The sequence below is a fragment of the Bos mutus genome, chromosome 22, assembly GCF_027580195.1.
Source record: "Bos mutus isolate GX-2022 chromosome 22, NWIPB_WYAK_1.1, whole genome shotgun sequence".
Classification (NCBI taxonomy): Eukaryota; Metazoa; Chordata; class Mammalia; order Artiodactyla; family Bovidae; genus Bos; species Bos mutus.
Genome location: NC_091638.1, coordinates 53,157,685 through 53,177,554, shown reverse-complemented (window position 1 = coordinate 53,177,554; position 19,870 = coordinate 53,157,685). Strand labels below are relative to the sequence as shown.

At 42.2% G+C, this 19,870-nt stretch overlaps 1 protein-coding gene across 3 annotated transcripts; it reads left to right on the top strand.

The window, feature by feature from the left end:
• The first annotated feature begins 2,446 nt into the window (after nt 1-2,446).
• CCR2 (C-C motif chemokine receptor 2) lies at nt 2,447-15,967 on the top strand. 3 transcript variants are annotated; one of them, XM_070359466.1, is made up of 3 exons: nt 2,447-2,485; nt 10,367-10,475; nt 14,763-15,967. In XM_070359466.1, the coding sequence occupies exon 3, from the start codon at nt 14,774-14,776 to the stop codon at nt 15,884-15,886; it is 1,113 nt and encodes a 370-aa protein (XP_070215567.1). In that variant the 5' UTR covers nt 2,447-2,485; nt 10,367-10,475; nt 14,763-14,773; the 3' UTR covers nt 15,887-15,967. The 3 variants fall into 3 exon arrangements, with proteins under 3 accessions (XP_070215567.1, XP_005900955.1, XP_070215568.1); XM_005900893.3 differs by lacking the exon at nt 2,447-2,485 and adding an exon at nt 9,375-9,687; XM_070359467.1 differs by lacking the exons at nt 2,447-2,485; nt 10,367-10,475 and adding an exon at nt 11,660-11,790.
• Nucleotides 15,968-19,870: the final 3,903 nt, after the last annotated feature.

Here is a 19,870-nt window from a genome sequence, read left to right as displayed (position 1 = left end):
TCAAGACTGCTGGGAGAAATATCAATAACCTCAGATATGCAGATGACACCACCTTTATGGCAGAAAGTGAAGAGGAACTCAAAAGCCTCTTGATGAAAGTGAAAGCGAACAGTGAAAAAGTTGGCTTAAAGCTCAACATTCAGAAAACGAAGATCATGGCATCCGGTCCCATCACTTCATGGGAAATAGATGGGGAAACAGTGGAAACAGTGTCAGACTTTATTTTGGGGGGCTCCAAAATCACTACAGATGGTGACTGCAGCCATGAAATTAAAAGATGCTTACTCCTTGGAAGGAAAGTTATGACCAACCTAGATAGCATATTCAAAAGCAGAGATATTACTTTGCCAACAAAGGTTCGTCTAGTCAAGGCTATGGTTTTTCCTGTGGTCATGTATGGATGTGAGAGTTGGACTGTGAAGAAGGCTGAGTGCCAAAGAATTGATGCTTTTGAACTGTGGTGTTGGAGAAGACTCTTGAGAGTCCCTTGGACTGCAAGGAGATCCAACCAGTCCATTCTGAAGGAGATCAGCCCTGGGATTTCTTTGGAGGGGATGATGCTGAAGCTGAAACTCCAGTACTTTGGCCACCTCATGCGAAGAGTTGACTCATTGGAAAAGACTCTGATGCTGGGAGGGATTGGGGGCAGGAGGAGAAGGGGATGACAGAGGATGAGATGGCTGGATGGCATCACTGACTCGATAGACGTGAGTCTGGGTGAACTCCGGGAGTTGGTGATGGACAGGGAGGCCTGGCGTGCTGCGATTCATGGGGTCGTAGAGTCAGACACGACTGAGCGACTGATCTGATCTGATCTGATAGCTGATTTACCTTCCTGTACAGCAGAAACTAATACAACATTGTAAAGCAATAATACTCTAATAAATATTTTTTTAATCAGGAAAATGGACTATTCATGATATAGTTAATTAGCATACAGGACAAAAATTAGATCCTTATTGCACATTGTATTAATCAATCAAGACTCTTGAGAATCCTTTGGACTGAAAGGAGATCAAATCAGTCGATCCTAAAGGAAATCAACCCTGAACATTCATTGGAAGGACTAACGCTGAAGCTGAAGCTCCAATACTTTGGTCACCTGATGCAAAGAGATGACTTATTGGAAAAGACCCTGAAGCTGGGAAAGCCTGAAGGCATGAAAAGGAGGGGGTGAAATTTATTCCTGGACTCTCTCAATTATAATCTGTTTATCTACATGTTTATCCTTATGCCAGGATAAACTGGCACTAATTACTACGGCATTGCAGTAAGTTATGAAATTGGAAAGCTGAAATTCTCCAAAGTTGCTCTGCTGGTGCTATCATCATTTCAATTGTTTGGACTATTTGGTATTCCTTGAAACTTCTATGTATTTGAGGATCAGTTTTTCCATTTCTACAAAAGGCCACTAGAATTTTGATAGGGATTGCATTAAATCTTTAGATAGCTTTGGGCAATACCGCGGTCTCAACAATTTAAGTCTTCTAATCCATTGACATGTGCTGTCCTTCCATTTATTCAAGTCTTCTTTAATTTCTTTCAGTGTTTTATAGTTAGGGTATACAAGTCTTTAACCTCTATGCTGCTGCTACTGCTAAGTCACTTCAGTCGTGTCCAACTCTGTGCGACCCCATAGATGGCAGTCTACCAGGCTCCCCCGTCCCTGGGATTCTCCAGGCAAGAACACTGGAGTGGGTTGCCATTTCCTTCTCCAATGCATGAAAGTGAAAAGTGAAGTGAAGTTGCTCAGTCGTGTCCGACTCCTCGCGACCCCATGGACTGCGGCCTACCAGGCTCCTCCATCCATGGGATTTTCCAGGCAAGAGTACTGGAGTGGGGTGCCATTGCCTTCTCTGTTTAACCTCTATAGTTATATTTATTCCTAGGTATTTTATTCTTTTTCATGCCATTATAAGTCAAATCGTTTTCTTAATTTCCTTTTCAGATTGTTCATTGCTGGCATATAAAAACATAACTGATTTTTGTGCCCTGATTTTGTTTCCTGCAACTTTGCTAAATGTGTTTATTAGCTCTGCTAAGTCGCTTCAGTCGTGCCCGACTCTGTGTGACCCCATAGACGGCAGCCCACCAGGCTCCCCCATCCCTGGGATTCTCCAGGCAAGAACACTGGAGTGGGTTGCCATTTCCTTCTCCAATGCATGAAAGTGAAAAGTGAAAGTGAAGTAGCTCAGTCGTGTCCGAGTCCTCGCGACCCCATGTACTGCAGCCTACCAGGCTCCTCCGTCCATGGGATTTTCCAGGCAAGAGTACTGGAGTGGGGTGCCATCGCCTTCTCCGGTTTATTAGCTCTAGCAGAGCTTTTTTGTGACTTCTTTGGGGTTTTCTATATGTAGGATCACGTCATCTGTGAAGAGAGATAGTTTTACTGCTTTCTTCCCAACTTGGATGACTTTTATTTCCTTTTCTTGCCAGATTGCTCTGGCTAGAACTTCCAGTACAATGCTGATCAGCAGTGGAAAAAGTGAGTGTTCTTGTCTTGATCTTAGAGAGAAAGCTTTTGGTCTTTGTGTATGATACTAACTATGAGGTTTCACATATGACTTTTATCACATTGAGGAAGTTTCCTCATATTTCTAATTTTTTTAGTGTTTTTGCTATGAACAGGCATTTAATTTTGCCAAATGCTTTTTCTGTGTTAACTGAGGTGATTATATTTTTTTCTCTCATTCTGTTAATGTTATGTATTACAATGGTTGATTTTCTTTTACTGAACCATGCTTACATTCTTTGGATAAATTCCAGTTGGCCACAGAGTATGATCTTTTCAATGTGCTGTTGAATTTAGTTTGCTAGTATTTTGCTGTTAGTTTTGCACTGTATTCATAAGAGATACTGGTCTCTGTCTGGCTTTGATCTCAGGGTAATACTGGTTACAAAGAATCAATTAGGAAATGTTCCCTCCTCTTCCTTTTTTAGGAAGAGTTTGAAAAGACAGATGTTAATTTTTCTTTAAATGTTTGGTAGAAATCACCAGTGAAGCCACCTTGTCCTGAATGCTTTCAGTTGATTTCTGATTCAATCTCTTTAATTTTTAATAGATCTTTTCAGATTTTCTATTTCTTCTGAGTCAGTCTTGGATAATTTATGTGCTTCTAGGAATTTTTCCAGTTTATCTAGGTTATTTATTGGTGGACATTGCTCATAGTGTTCTCTTATAATCCTTTTTTATCTCTGTAAACTTGGTAGAATAAGTACTTTCATCTGATATTACTTATATCTTTTCTTTCTTAATCAGTGTAGCTAAAGGTCTGTCAACTTTGTTGATCTTTTCAAAGAACAAGCTTTTGTTTTCAACATGATATATATATAGAGAGAGACATATGCATGTGTATATGGGGCTTTCCGGGTGGCGCTAGTGGTAAAGAACCTGCCTGACAGTGCAGGAGACGTGAGATGTGGGCTTGATCCCTGGGTCAGGAAGATCCCCTGGAGGAGGGCATGGCAACCCACTCCAGTATTCTTGCCTGGAGAATGCCATGGACAGAGGAGTCTCTGGCAGGCTACAGTCTAAAGGGTCACAAAGAGTCGGACATGACTGAAACAACTTAGCACACACATATGTATATGTCTGGGGCTTCCCAGATGGCACATAATGGTAATGAACCCAACTGCCAATGCAGGAGACATAAAAGAGATGCGGGTTTGATCCCTGAGTCAGGAAGTCCACTGGAGGAGTGCATGGCAACCAATTTCAGTAATACTGCCTGAAGAATCCCGTGGTGGGCTATAGTCCACAAGGTTGTAAGGAGTCAGACACAGCTAAAGTAGCACACACATGTATATGTCTACATATACAGGCTGAAAGCAGGTTGAAAGCATTGATAGGTATATATTTCCAACTAGTCACAATGATAGCTATATATTTCCACTAGACCCCTTGATCCACTATCTTCCATCAGCCACTGCCCACTCAGCAGCCCAGGATGAGTCCACATTCATATCCTCCAATCAGAATCTGCCATACCAGCTTTGTGGGTTTCTTCTCATGCCACCTGTGCCTGCAAAGAACATGATCTTGGTTTCCTGCAGCTGGGTATAACATTGTGTTCTACCCTAGGACACCTCAGAAGCCACACTCAAATAGTAGATGATGTCAGAGGTGGACCTATGGTCCCTAATGCTATGTATGAAACCTCATCCTGTAGATACTTCGTTCCATCTTCCTCCTACTCATCATGCCTTGGGGTGGGGGGGCAGGTAATGGTGGTGAGAGCGACTTCTAGCTTCTCATTCCCCAGAACCAGCCCCCAACCCACTTTTGTCATGTCCTGGGAGGTAGCTGAAAATGTCTTCTAAGTACTCTGTTCTGACCAATTCTCAGCCAAGATTTCCTCCCCAGAGCAGGCCACCTCTGAGGCATCTAGACTGAGATCTGATTCTAGTCACAGAGTAGTCTGAAGCATCTGAGCTATGGAAAAACACCCCATTATCTCACTACTATATGGTTCAAGTGATATCAACTTAAGTCACTTGACAGCAAGTGAATGTATTAAAGATCCTGACCTCACACTATTTCCCCAAGGTTTATTTGGCCTAAAGGTATGGAAACATCAATCTGCTACCTTTACACTCTAAGTTAATACAGACTCAAATTACCATTTTGATGGTGTTTTTATTTCTATTCTTCATCATATATTCTAGTCTGTTCTTGGTTTACTTGGAGATGCTATTGAACTTGGAGGGTTAAAAAAGAAGGAGAAATTCAAGTCTCACCTCTGAGTGTTACTTGACACTTTTCCTTTCCAAAAATCATGTGTTGTTTCTGGGCTTTTCTGCTTAGACTATATACCCTGTTGTATTGCTTTGTCACTTGGAACAAAAACAATGGAAATAGTTCATACAATTTTTATCATAAAGACATGACCAGAACATGAAGGAACATAAAACTGTGCTTCTATGATGGGTATTAGTCTAGATTATTGTTTTTAACCAAAACTGAACTGAAGATGTAAAATCCTAGAACTCACTAATCTATTTTAGTAGGTCACAGGAAGCAGGCAAACCATAGAAACCACAATCAACCAAAAGCATCGCTGTTGAAAAAAAAAATGGCAAGAGTTTAACCTTCTAAAGGTGTTAACTGAATAAATCCTACTGACAATGTCAAGGGGACATCCTCAAAGCACCTCAGGGTGTTGACAAACCTCTCCTATCTCCTTGCTCTAGCAGCCATTCTCTCTAGCATGCTTTTCCCCATGTTTTAATTGAGTACTGCCACCCACGGAGGGGCAGAGAGGTTCTTGGAATAAATCTAACTTTCAGCTTCAATAGTCTAACCCTCAACTCAGCTGTTGATCTTCAGATTATGAATAATCAAGAATCTTAAAACTTTCCATGGCCAGTGTTGTTGGTCTGGTTCTTCCCTCTTCATTCAGGGAGCATGAACTCTATTTCATTGGTTTACAGAAGAACTGATCACCTCCTCAACCCTGGCCCAGGTCACCTTGAGATGATCACAGCCATGTCTTCTATGTGACCCTGCTTGGTCAGCAGTCACACCGGAGACAGAAGTCTGGCGACATGTTTTCCTCTAAGTCTGGTCATACTCCAGACTTACTCCAAGGTCATACTCCTTTTGCCAGTCTTGAGAATTTCAGAAACCATGAACCCAGTGCCAACAGGTAGATGGAGGTGGGCGGGGGGTGGGGGGTGTGGTTCTCAAACTCAAGGAGAAGTATCTTTTGTAACTCTTTCTATGTGCATAAAGAATTCTAAGGTGTACTAACTTTGGTTCCCAATTTTCCGACTATCTACATGGACCCTGTGAAAAGAAAAGAAAAAAATTTGACTTGATAGCAGTGTGGCTATTTGCTATTCTTCCCCAGATCCACTCTGAGCCCTGGAAAGCTGATGTCCTGTGCTACATCACCTAGACTCCCTACTGCACCTTCTTCTCATTGGGTTTAACCCAAAATTACTGGGATGTGCTGCAGGAGATCAGAGTGGGAACAGAAGGTTTCCTGCTTGGCTGCAGTTCTAGTAGTGCCTGTATCCTTCAACTTTCAGCTCTCAGTAGGACTTAGGTAATACTGTTTATTCTTTTGACTCTTCAAGCACAGGGGTAACAGTTCCCACTTTTGCTAGCATCTCTGGGCACCTCAACACCCTTGCTGGTTCTTTTAATCCTGTCAATGCCTATGTACATATACTTATCCTTATAAAGTCTTCAAGATGTCAGCCAACTGTGTCATATGTTCCCTGCGCTAGAGATAAGGCAAAGATTTGAATTCAGGCTCTACCACTACTTACCTCTGAGCATCTCTCTGTTTATAAAATGACAGACCTGGAGTCAATGATGCTTGTGTGAAGGCAGAAATGTAGAGTGGTCCTAATCAGCAATAGCCAAATTTCTGGGTCTTGACCTTCCCCATTCCAGGCTGACTCAAAGGAACTAGTTGCAAGATATCATAAGTGGAAGTGGATACAGTATCAGTGGGGTGAATATGACCTGTTTTGTTATTGATATCTCAGGAAAAACCACATTAGGAGATTTGGGGGAACTTTCCCCATTCCTGTTCAAGCAAAGAATTGTTTCTTAGAGGAACAACCTGAGGCCCCTTTGCTTAGTACGAAAAACAGGTCTTTTGACCATGTATGCAGGATACATGGTCACAACTTATTGAACTCTAGAAAGGACACCTGAACTTCCCTGAGTGTTTTACTGTTATTATTCTTCACTACTATTTATTGAGAGCCTACTATGCACCAGGTATTGTACTAGTTGCTTTACGTTTATTTACACCTCAGAGACCCCAGACACTTTATTATTCCTAATTCATAGCTGGGGAAAATAAAGCTTAGAAACTTGCCAAGGCTATCTGAGATCCTTGTTTCTACATGGCCTATCCTGGAAAATTTCCCATGTGCTTTTGGGAAGTACACTGTATGCTGCTGTTGTTTGGCAGAGTTGTACATATACATCTGTTAAAATCTCATTGGTTTATTGTGGTATTCAAGTTTTCTATTTCCTTACTTCTGTATGACTTTTTTTCCCATTACTAAGAGCGGGTTATTAAAGTCTCCAGTGATTATTACTTCTTCAGTTCTGTCAGTTTTTGCTTCATATATTTTGATGATCTGTTATTAGGTGTGTTTATAATTATACGTTCTTGCTGTACTGAGCCTTTTATTACTATGTAGTGTCCTTCTTCATTATCCCTTGTAAACTTTTTTGAACTTCATGTCTATCTTGTCTGATATTAGCATAACCACCTCTGCTCTCTTGGTAATAGTTCCATGGAACATATTTCTCTGTCCTTCACTGTCAATCTCTTTGTGTCTTTTAAAGTGAGTCTCTTATTGATGGTATTTAATTAGGTCATATTTTTGCTTTGCTTTGTTAATTCATTCTATCATTCTTTATCTTTTGGTTGGAGGATTTAATCCACTTACATTTCAAGTAATTACTTACAAGGAATGACATTCTGTCATTCTGCTATTTGTTTTCAATATGCCTTAGAACTTTTTTGTCCTTCATTTCCTGCATTACTGTCTTTTGTGCTTAGTTGGTTTTTTTGAAATGGAATGTTTATTGCTTTTTATTTTCTTTTGTATATATTCTATAGCTATTTTCTTTGTAGTTACCATGAGGGTCACATTTAACATCCCAAAGTTATAACATTCTAATTTCAATTTGTACCAGCTTAACTTCAATAACATACAAAAACTCTTTTATCTGTGAATGTCCTAATTTCTCCCTCACTCCTGAAGTATAGTTTTGCTGGTTTTAAGAAAAACAAGTTTACAGCTTTTTTTCTTTTAGCAGTTTGAATATATGGGTCCACTGCTTTCTGGCCATTTAAGTTTCTGATGAGAAATCTGCTTATCATCTTATTGAGAATCCCCTGTTTGTGATCATTTGTTTTTCTCCTGCTGCTTTCTGTGTCTTTGTCTTTTGAAAGTTTGATTATAATGTGTCCTGGAGTGGGTCTCTTTGAACTTAATCCTACTAGGAGTTCACTGAGTTTTTGGATGCTTATATTCATGTCTTCCTTTAAAACTGGAAAGTTTTCACACATTATTTCTTCAAATATACTCTCTGCCCTTTTCTCTCTCTCTTTTATCCTGGGACACCCACAAGTCCCTTAAGCTCTGCTCACTTTTCTTCAATCTTTTCTTTCTGTTCTGCAGACCCAATAACTTCCAAGTTTGTTGATTCTTTCTCTTGCCTGCTTGAATCTACCTCTGAATCCCTTTAGTGAATTTTTCATATCAGTTATTGTATTTTTCAGCTCCAGAATTTCTTTTTGGCTTCTTTTTAGATTTTCCATCTCTTAACTGATATTTGCTTTTTGATCATACATAGTTTTCTGGATTCTCTCCATGTCTCCTTTTAAGTCTTTGAGACTCTTTAAGTCTTTATCTAATAGATCTACCATCACATCTTTTTCAGGAACAGTTTCTCTTTGTTTATTATTTCCCTTTGAATGGACATACTTTTCTGTTTCCTTACATATTTTGTGATTTTTTTTTTTTTTTTTTTGGCTGAAATTGGACATTTGAACCTAACAACATGGTAATTCTGGAAATCAGATTCTCCCCTTCTCAGGATTTTTTTTTTTAATTGAAGGATAATTGCTTTACAGAATTTTGTTGTTTTCTGTCAAACCTCAACCTGAATCAGCCATAGGTATACATAAATCCCCTCCCTTTTGAACTTCCTTCCCAACTCCCTCCCCATCCCACTCCTGTAGGTTAATACAAGAACCCCTGTGTGAGTTTCTTAGCCATACAGCAAATTTCCTCTTGGCTATTTATTTTACACATGGTAATGTAAGTGTTTTGCTTTTTTTTTTTTTTTTTTTTTTTTACAATTGTTCTTGGTTTGTTTTTGTTTTGATTGCTGTAACCTCTCTCTATGCCAAGGATCAGCCTGTGAACTTAAGGTCTTCTCAGGTCTTTTCAGAGCCTGTGCTCTTCCCTGAATATGTGGTGGTGGTTTAGGCGCTGAGTCGTGTCCAACTCTTACAACCGCAAGGACTGTAGCCTGCCAGGCTCCTCTGTCCATGGAATTCTCCAGGCAAGAATACTGGAGTGGGTTGCCATTTCCTTCTCCAGGGGATCTTCCCAACCCAGGAATCGAACCTGGGTCTCCTGCCTTTCAGGCAGATTCTTTCCAACTGAGCTACGAGTGCGGTCCCTTTTTAATTTTCCCTGGAAATGCAGCTATTTTTGAAGGTCCCAGTTTTTAATGTGTGACTCCCAAAAAGGGAAAAATAGAAAAATCAAATACAGAAAAATAAAGGGCACTGGCTCTTTAAATACCCTGAAAGTCACTTCAGCCAGAGAGGGAGGGGCTTACAGCTATGAGGGGAATACAACAACAATGGCTGCCCTTCTCTTTGTTTGCATTCCTAAGATCAGAAGCAGTCATCAGTGATCAGAGCACAGATCCCTGATATTTGAAGGTCAGGGCCCAATTTGTGCCCACCTTGGCTTCTGCAAGCTACGTGCAAGCTGCCCTAGGAACACATGCAGAACTGCCTGCCAAAGTGCCTGGGGTAGGGAAGTAGGTGGGGGTTACTGTGCCAAGAGCTGAAATTGGCCATAGTTAACTGCAATTGGTCATCCAAGCCTTCTCCTGAAAGTTGAAGACCCTCAACAGACTCCAGAGTTCCAAATCAGTTGGATTAGACAGCTTCTGCCAGTGAAACTGTTGTCTAGGTGAGAAGACTGACTCACGGTACTTCCTAACCTACTATCTTGCCAAAATCTCAATGGTGTTTTCTTGTTTTTTTTTTTTTTTAATTTTATTTTTAAACTTTACATAATTGTATTAGTTTTGCCAAATATCAATGGTGTTTTCTTTTAGCAAAACTTTCTTCTCAAGATTGGAACCTATAACAGCTGAGGATCTTCTTACTAAGGAAATCTCTGACAGAAGAGACCATTTAACATTCCCTTTTCATTAAAAAGTTCTGTCTAAATAAGTTTTCTAACCAAGTCCCAAATTCTTGATGCCACTGAAATCAGAGCATATGGTCAACAAAACCTAATTTCCTTCACCATCACCAACAGCCCCCATTAGCATTTATCCTCTAGGAAATGAAATTCTAGTGTGCTCGTTTCATGCAAATCATTACCGGCAGAAGAGAGTGAAAGATTTCCAGATATAGAGAACCACAAGATAAAGAAGCCCAGAGTCGTTAGACCCAGGAGCAAACATGGAGTGTGCCTGATTTAAACCCTCAAGGTTGCATAATCAAGATTTCAAAATTAATTCGACTCTGGAGACTTCAACCTAGTGTACATCGTTCTTGGCTGGAAAAGAAGAACTATATCATTCTTTTTTTCAAATCTTTACCATTACTTGCCCTTGTATCTCCGCCTTCTCTTTCTGCAGGAAACTTTATTTCCTACTTCTGCACGCCAAGTTTCTACCTCCAGATCTGTTTGGTTCAGTTGCTGAGAAGCCTGACACACCAGTGCCACTTAAAAGAAGCCATCTACCGGTGAGTTGGGGGTGCTTTTTCCATCACTTTATGAATCAAAGGCTCAAAGCATCTCGATGCTAGATGCAGGGACTGGGAGTCTGTATTGCCCAGGAACTTGGGGGATGATTAAGATAGGAGAAAGGGGTGGAGAGTGGCATCTGTCCCAGGAATGATAGAGAGATCCCAATGGCAGGAAGGAAGCATAAAGCAGAGGGAGAACTCCATCAGAGCTCAGTTGGTAGGAGAGAGTTGGGCTAAAAGAAGACAATTAAGAAAGTAGGACAATCAGGCTTCTCAAATACTGCTCCTCTCATTCTGCCCCTCCCAGCCCCCAAGGACTGTGAAGAGCTGGAACTTTCTACCCTGAATTTCTCCCCCTCTAGTCCATATATGTGATAGTACAGGCCCTGCACCAAAATACACTTCTTACCTCAATTCAGAGGCTGAAGTGAGGGGTTCATTTTTCTGAGAGGCAGCTTTTAATCAATTCTGGTTGATGTGTCTTGACACTTGAAAGTGACACCTAAACCAGTGCTCTTCAGCCTCCTTGCTACGTGTCTGCTGTGGTAGGAGCTAGGTGACACGGGAGTAGATGATAAAAAGGTTTCTGGCACTTGAGAGGCAGGTGAACAACAAAGCATAGGAAACACACGGTGGAAGCGGCTGGGGCAGTTCATCCCCAATCTGAATCACCAGAACAAGGGTCTGCACTGTGTGTTTCTGACTGACAGGCTTCCTGTGTAATCTGAAAGCCAGCATTTCAGAACCACTGATCCAGTCTACACTGTTCCATACAGATGAGGAGACTAACTACAGAACAGCCCAGAGGGCCTGTTACAGCTAAGAGGCTATGTGCAAGGAACCCCAATATTTTAGTTGTTATAACAGCTCCCACTAGATTACCTGGGAGTCTAGCCCACAGGGGAGCCCTCTGTTTCTCAGAAGCTTGTAGCCTACTAGTTCTCCATTATTCACTTCTCATTTGATATTTATATGTACTAGGCTGGATTCTAGGGCACTAAGAGTTCACTGCAAAAACAAAGCTCTCTACCCTCTTGGAGCTTATTTTACTGGCAGAAATGTGCGTGTATGTGTGTGTTTGTGTGCTTGTGCATTTATAGGTAGAGCACATTTGTATGGGCAAGTGTATGGATTTTAAGGCTAAATGCCAAAAACATTCTGTTCAAGGCATGAAGAACAACCAAAAAATCGGTTACTTCTACATTCTTCTACATTCATCTCTGTTCTCAGAGTCTGAAGATGCAAACCCTTGAAGGCCTTTGAAATGGAATAGCCCAACAGTTCAAATTCCAGCTCAGCCATTACTTGCATTGTGAGTCTGGGAAAAAAATTATTTAATTCATCCATGCTTCTATTCCTTCACTTTTAAAATGTATATTTATCTCACAAAACTGTTGTTAAGGATTACATTAATTAACATATGAAGAGTATTTAGCATAGCACATGGAGCCTAATGAACAGTCAATTAATCACTATAGTGTTAATTCTTTAGGTGGATACATTTTTTCCCCAAGTTTGACCAGAAGTATTATTTAGTTTCTGCTCATTTAAAGAATCTAGTTCAGTGCTGTGAAATTCAAAATCTGTGAAATGTATCAATCACAAGAGAAAGTGAAAAATAAGGCGTGCACACAGATTAAAAACAAATCCAGTCACTGCCAGGAAAAAAATAAACATTCTTGAGAACAATTCTAATGTTGTTAGTTGTCACACTTACTATGAGTTTTATGTATTTTTTCAATGAACATATTACTGGTACCTCCTTTAGCCAGGTGCTATCATAAGTGCTGAAGACAGAAACATAACCTAGTCCTCTCTCTCAAGGAGCACACAATGGGTACATGATAATGTGTTTATCATAAAGGCATGCACAATGTTTTGAGATGGTAAGAATGATATGACAGAGGAGGATGGTTGGAGTTCACAGAGAAGGGGAGAGGGCTTCCCAGGTGGCACAGTGGTAAAGAATCTGCCTGCCAATGCAGGAGATGCAAGTTCAGTTCCTCGGTTGGGAAGATTCCCTGGAGTAGGAAATGGCAACTCGCTGCAGTATTCTTGCCTGGAAAATTCTGTGGACAAAGAAGCCTGGCAGGCTACAGTCCCTGGGGTCGCAAAAGAGTCAGACACGACTGAGTGCGCGGGCGCATGCACACACACACACACACACATCGCAGGATGAACAGGAACTCACCAGACATTTTAGGCAAGGGGGCAAACATGTGCAAAACCACTGAAGCCTGAAGGAAATGATGAGCCTGGGAAAAGTGGGGAAAAGATGGGTATGGCTGGACCACAGGATCTGGGATTTGAGAAGTGATTAGAGATGAAGCTGAGAAGAAAGGAGCTTAGAAAAGCCATGATGAATAGCCTGGGCATTGCCTTTGAAGCCCTACCATATACAAATCATGGGGCTACTTGAGTTTTAAACTGAGAAGAGCATGATCCAATTTCAGTTTCAGAGAAGACAGATTGAAACAGAACATGGTGAGGAAAAAGGCAAGAACAAATAAAAGAGCTCAGCAAAGCCAGGATGCATAGGAGGCAAGGGAGTGGCAGTTGAAAGAGGTGCAGAGGGGATGACTCTGAGAGGTGATTATGAGGCAGAATCCATGTAACATAATAATAACAGCAACAATACAGAGCATTTTTCTGTACTAGATGCTGCACTGTCTTTGTTTCCACAGCAACTCAGCATGGTTATTATTTTAAATAAAAAGAAACTGACAGTTGAAGAAGAAATTAACCTCAAGCTACACAACTTGGGACGCTGGAGGCAGGATTCAAGTCTAGGTCTGTTTAGCTCCAAAGGCCTGGCTCCTAATCTTCTGAAAAAGAGTGGACCCAAGACAATGTCAAATCTTACTTCTTAAATAATGAAGTACATGACATTGGTCAAGATAAAGAATCCACAAGCAGAAGCAACTTTCCAGGGGTGTTCAGTTTGGGGTGGGTTGAATTCGAGGTACCTATCTGATACCCACTTTGCTCTCTGTCTAAAATAGAGTATGGCTCCTAGTAAGTGCTCAATAAATATTGGTTAAATAAATAAGTCTATGGGGATATATGCAATAGGCAATGGAAAATTCAACTCTGAGGTGGGGCTGGAAGGCAGAGCTTTGGGAAGCATTAGCCTACAGGAAACTTAGAACCTGAAAACAACTCAGGGAGAACTTTGGAACAAGGGTTAAGAGGTAAATGGTAAAGAAATGGGAGCCAAGGATGGTGCCTAGGGACCCTTACAGCGTAGGTAGGGGGAGGAAACACCAACAAAGAATATGAAAAAGAAGTGGTAGGCCAGGAACTAGCCTGCTACTGCTAAGTCGCTTCAGTCGTGTCCGACTCTGTGTGACCCCATAGACAGCAGCCCACCAGGCTCCCATCCCTGGGATTCTCCAGGCAAGAACACTGGAGTGGGTTGCCATGGCCTTCTCCAATGCATGAAAGTGAAAAGTGAAAGTGAAGTCGCTCAGTCATATCCGACTCTTAGTGACTCCATGGACTGCAGCCTATCAGGCTCCTCCGTCCGTGGGATTTTCCAAGCAAGAGTACTGGAGTGGGATGCCATTGCCTACTGGAAGCCAAACAGGTTTTTTTATTTTTTAACTTAAAATTTTTTTTTTCTTTTTGGCTGTGCTATGCACCTTGTGGGATCTTAGTTTCCGAACAAGGGATTTAACTCGGCCCTCAGCAGTGAAAGCATGAAGTCCTAAGCGCTGGACTGCCAGGGAATTTCCAAACCAAAAGTTTTAAATGAAAGCGGTCATCAGAAGGATCAAACGTTTGATGAAGATGAAACTAAAAGCCAGGGTGTTTACAACTGGGCTGTCATTGCAATCCTGGCAAGAGAAGTTTTGGCAAAATGATGGGGGCAGAAAGTTGAGAGAGTGTTCAGAACATTTTGGGTGGCAAGTAACAGAAAATGCAACTCATAATGGCTCATTATGAGCATCCCCAGAAGCTCCCTAGTGGAGTCCCCTTATATACTATCATCCAGTAATGAGTCACAGGCCTAGTAGAGAAAGCAAGTGTCCAGCACGGTCAGCCTTACAATGAGAGTCAGGCTCTGCAGGAAGGCCAAGGTGTTGGGAAATGGCTGTGGAAAGATGACTGGTGTCTGTGATCAGGAATAAGGGGAAGTGGTGAACTAGCACACACGCTTTCAAGGAGACGGCTGCCAAGGAAAGACAAAGCCTGGGATGTTGCTTAAGTGGAGCAGGGACCTTCGTTAAGACTGGGGATTGTAGCCATTGTGCTGTATGTCATCATCTTGTCCTCTGTTTACAGGACCGAGGAAGATGGATGGCAACGATACATTCAGCCACAATGTGCTTCCCACATCTCATTCTCTGTTTACAACAAATGTCAAGGGGAATGATGAAGAACCCACCACCAGTTATGACTATGATTACAGTGAACCCTGCCGAAAGACCAGCGTGGGACAAATCGAAGCACAGCTCCTGCCGCCGCTCTACTCGCTGGTCTTCATCTTTGGTTTTGTGGGCAACCTGCTGGTTGTCCTCATCCTAATCAACTGCAAAAAGCTGAAGAGCATGACTGACATCTACCTGCTTAACTTGGCCATCTCTGACCTGCTGTTCCTCCTCACCATGCCGTTCTGGGCTCACTATGCTGCAGACCAGTGGGTTTTTGGGAATGTGATGTGCAAATTTTTCACAGGGCTGTATCACATTGGTTATTTTGGTGGAATCTTCTTCATCATCCTTTTGACAATCGATAGGTACCTGGCTATTGTCCATGCTGTGTTTGCTTTAAAAGCCAGGACAGTCACATTTGGGGTGGTGACAAGTGGGGTCACCTGGGTGGTGGCTGTGTTTGCCTCTCTCCCGGGAATCATCTTTATCAAATCCCTCGAAGAACATTCAGGTTACGCCTGTGCCCCTTATTTTCCACTAGGATGGAAGAATTTCCATACAATTATGAGGAGCATCTTGGGGCTGGTGCTGCCACTGCTTGTCATGATCGTCTGCTATTCGGGAATCATAAAAACCCTGCTCCGGTGTCGCAACGAGAAGAAGAAGCACAAGGCTGTGAGGCTCATCTTCGTGATCATGATTGTCTACTTTCTCTTCTGGGCTCCCTACAACATCGTCCTTCTCCTGAGCACCTTCCAGGAATTCTTTGGCCTGAGTAACTGTAAGAGCAGCAGTCAGCTGGACCAAGCCATGCAGGTGACAGAGACCCTGGGGCTGACCCACTGCTGCATCAACCCCATCATCTACGCCTTTGTTGGGGAGAAGTTCAGGAGGTATCTCTCCACGTTCTTCCGAAAGCATATTGCCAAACACCTCTGCAAACAATGCCCAGTTTTCTATGGGGAGACAGGAGATCGAGTGAGTTCAACATACACCCATTCCACTGGGGAACAGGAAGTCTCAGCTGCTTTATAGAAGAGTAGAAGTTCACCTGTTATTTTCAAAAGGGGATAGCCATCTATATATGATAATAAGCCGCCAGGGTTTGTTGAAGAACAGAGGAGTCTAAAGTTTCTAGAGTAAGTGCCCAGGAACTTCAGGGTTATGTGAATCAATGAAGACTTAGGTTACTCTTGTAGAGTCACCATGCTCAGGGAATATTCCAAAACAACTGTGGGCAGAGACTTGGAATCTCCAACGAGCTCATTGCAGTTCCTAGAAAACGCCATATTGCCTTGTGTTTGTGCTCTTCCCTCCACCTCCCCCCGCCCATCCACCACTTTGCTTACTCTCTGATTCTATCAACCTCTTTAATCCTCTGGAGATTGGGAAGAGGAGTCAGGCGAGGGTGAATGGAAAGAGGGGGAGTAGAGTTCAGACCAAGGGGAAGGAGGGGAAAGTATAAGCATGTTTAAGCCTTTACGAGGACGCAGGTAAGGGGTTCGCTTGCCCAGCCAGGCAGCAGCACTGGTCCTTAGCACCCTCTCCTACCATATTTAACTTTGGAGGTTCTCCTAGGTCGTGGTGAGCAAGGGAACTGTAAGAACTCTCTGGGAGCTTTGGCTAGGCCCATGATCCTCTTCTGCTAAGTGCATGACACATTTCTGCTTCATTACAGTTTAACTATGACAACCACACAAGCTACATTTGAAATCTATTCAATACCTTGCCCCATTGTACATATGCTTCTTAGGCCTCATCCCTCTGTACAAAAATTTATTAAAATGTTTGTTTATAAAATACACACAATCTTTAATGAGATGAAAAAATAAAAGCCTTTGTTTAAAAAGGGAAAGGGGAGGGGTGGAGGTGGTGATTATGAGAAAGGAGTGGGCTCTAGAGAGTTCCTCCATGAGGAGTGGAGGAGCACGCTCACACCAGATGCACAGGAATGTTTCCAGAATTGATCAAGAGCAAAAGTCAGGAAGGATGCGCCAGAACCCCTAAAGGGATCTGATAGTATTTTGTTTCTTTGTGGCTTTTCCTGCTTTCTTGCTGCCCTTGCCCACCTGTCTCTCCACAGCCTTTATCACAGTTCCGCCTGTAGGATTGCCCCACCCCAAAAGCCGGTTTGTAGAGGTCCAGGAGAGTGGCTGTGGGGAGAATGTGAAGGAAATTGTGAAACAAGAACCCCTATTGGGCCTGGGGGAGGGAAGACAATCAGTGGGGATACTGGGGTGAGTGTTCAAAGCAGAGAAGGGGCCTGTTCTGAAAAACAAACATCAGCCTGTGACCTCAGGGTCTATTACCAGGCAAGGCAGGCCTAGATGAGGAAGACTCTAGACAGGCTGGAAAAAAAATGTTTTCCAAATTACCTTCTGGCAACTCATTTTTGCACACAGGCAGAGAGTTCAGATACACAAACACACACACACACCACACACACATGTATTTCGATGTAAAGTAAAAATTAAATGAAAGCTGGAAACTGAAACCTAAAATTGTGGTAAAGTATCATTTTTAAGATACTTACTATTATGCCAAGCCTAAAAATACTGTATTAGTCATAGAGACAATTCTGGTATTGGTGGAGCACATGGTGTGTTTGGGAGACTGCTGGTTCAACATAAATAAATATTGTCAGGGAGCTGGAGGTCTGTGAGCTATGGGTTTACTAGCTTATGGTGATATAGCATCTACATAATCTCAGATTACAGTGCGCACACCACAACTGCCATCTCAACTGTGTGTCTTTATTCTGACTTTGTACCAAAAATCTTTTTTGCCTCATTATGAAGTCTAGAAAGTCGTGGATTTAATCCTATTCGAATGCTTCATGCTTTGCTGCATCTTTACTGATGCTTAGATGGGTCCTCTCTTTGGCCAGTGGGAACTCCTAATAGGGAGTAGGAGAAGTTCACCTAAGCAAGCAAAGACTTTGGTCTTGGCTTGAGCTAAGCTAAGAATATATCTACATGTTAGAGCATCTCCAATCTGATGCAGGCAAGAAACACAGGGATCCTGGAACCTGGCAACTGGGGAACTGGAAGTTACTAAGGTTTTACTTTCTTACTTCATGTCTAGAGACTTCAGAAAGAGGTGTATGTTGTGTTGAGGGGGGGGGCGGCTTTCACCTTCAGATATCTGTATTATCCTAATGAATGCATTAAATTTTGTTTTGATGATGAAATGTAAATATTGTTTTAAAAAACTATGACTTGAAAACTACCACAATATTATAAAGCAATTGTCCTCCAATTAAAACAAATTAATTTTTTAAAAACTATAACTTGGAAAATGAATCAACACTCTTAACTATACTGTTTTTTAAGAACTTTCTGATTACCAGTTCCTCTGTACTTCTTCTCCCAGACTCTGATACTCACCATTCTATTCATCTATGAGTCTGACGATTTTAGATTCCACACACGAGTGAAATTATGCAGTTCCTGTCCTCCTGTGTCTGACTTATTTCATTAGCATCATGCCTCCAAGTACATCGATGTTGTTGCATACTGCAGAATTTCCCACTTTTTTAAGGCTAAACTATATTCCTTAAATGTGTAGACGTTTTCTTTATCCATTTATCAACATGCATAGAATTGTTATACAGGATGAGTAAGTACTAAATAGTGTGCTTATATAATAATACCCTATTGTATACTTAAAAACTGTTAGAAGTGTAAATCTCATATTCTATTTCTACCACAATAAAAAAGTCTTAAACTGCCAGTTTTGTTATGCGGTGTGACAAACTGTCTCACTGTTCTCACTGTTCCCCTGTGTGATTACACATGCCTGTCCTTGATGTGTGACCTGCAGCATACCCTACAGGAGGGACACCCCTCAGCCCAACCACAGGCGGCTCGGCCAGGAGACAGCACAACTGACACCTGCTTCATCCGAGCGGGTGCTGAAATGCCTCGATGGAGTCTCTGGCTCTCCCTGCTCAGCCGCAGGAAGGTCCACCCCAGACCACAAGTCCCTCAGCCCAGGTGCCTGGTTGAGTGAGTGGGAAATCGCAGAGAGCAGAATTGGGCCCCAGCTACCCAGCAGCCACATGTCACAGGAGTAAGCAGTCCACGTTAGCTGTTTTAAGCTTCTGAGTTGTGGGGGTTGTTTACTAAGAAGCACAAAAGTTAACTGATACATACGTTATATAGTGCCTCCATAAATAAAATTTGGAAAATTGTTTTTCCATGATGGAATTCAATGTGACAAACACACCTGAGGAGTCAGTGTGTGTCAGCCTGGGGAGGGCACATAGAGATGGTTATGTTATTCTCATGCCCTTAGACCTCCCAGCCCAGAGACAACTGATGGGGAGGAGCAGGGGAGAAATAATCATCACAATAGAGTATTAATAATCACAATGCATTATGCAAGGCAGTGTATGCAAGGCACAGAAACAGACGTGTGTGTGAAATTTTTTGAGAGCCCCAAGGAGAAAGTGAGTCCGGCATCATAGTAATAATAGCTACAGCAGGATTTTATTGCCACCAAACAAACTGCCACTTAAAAGCTGCCAACCATCTCTAGAACCATTTTCTAGAAGTGGAAACCCCAAGTCTCCTTTATCACAGGGACAGCATTCAAGTGGGCCATTTGAGGTAAGCAGATGTCAGGAAAGATGATCATTCCAAGGGGTGGGTATCATACTTAAGACTCTTGGTGGAGCTGGCACTTGGCACCGTCCACCCCATACCATCCTCCTCAATCTGTGGTAACTGGGACAGTTTGAGTATTTTTCAGAGAGGCCCTGCCGTCTCTTGGAAGTAAGCCATCAAGACCCTACCTCTTTGCCCTCACTTTTTCTCCCTATTAAAATTTCTCTGACAAATTGAAATGGCCTCAGGTGAGATTAGCCAGTGACAAAGGTCACCAAGGGCCACCAAGAGGAAACCCAACACGAGTGAAGAAGTGTCTGGGCTAGTGAGTGGCCTCCACGAGGCAGCCTATGAACTCAGGGAGGGCCAGCCCTGGGTGTGGTGAGTGACTGAGTTGGCTATGTCTCCAGAT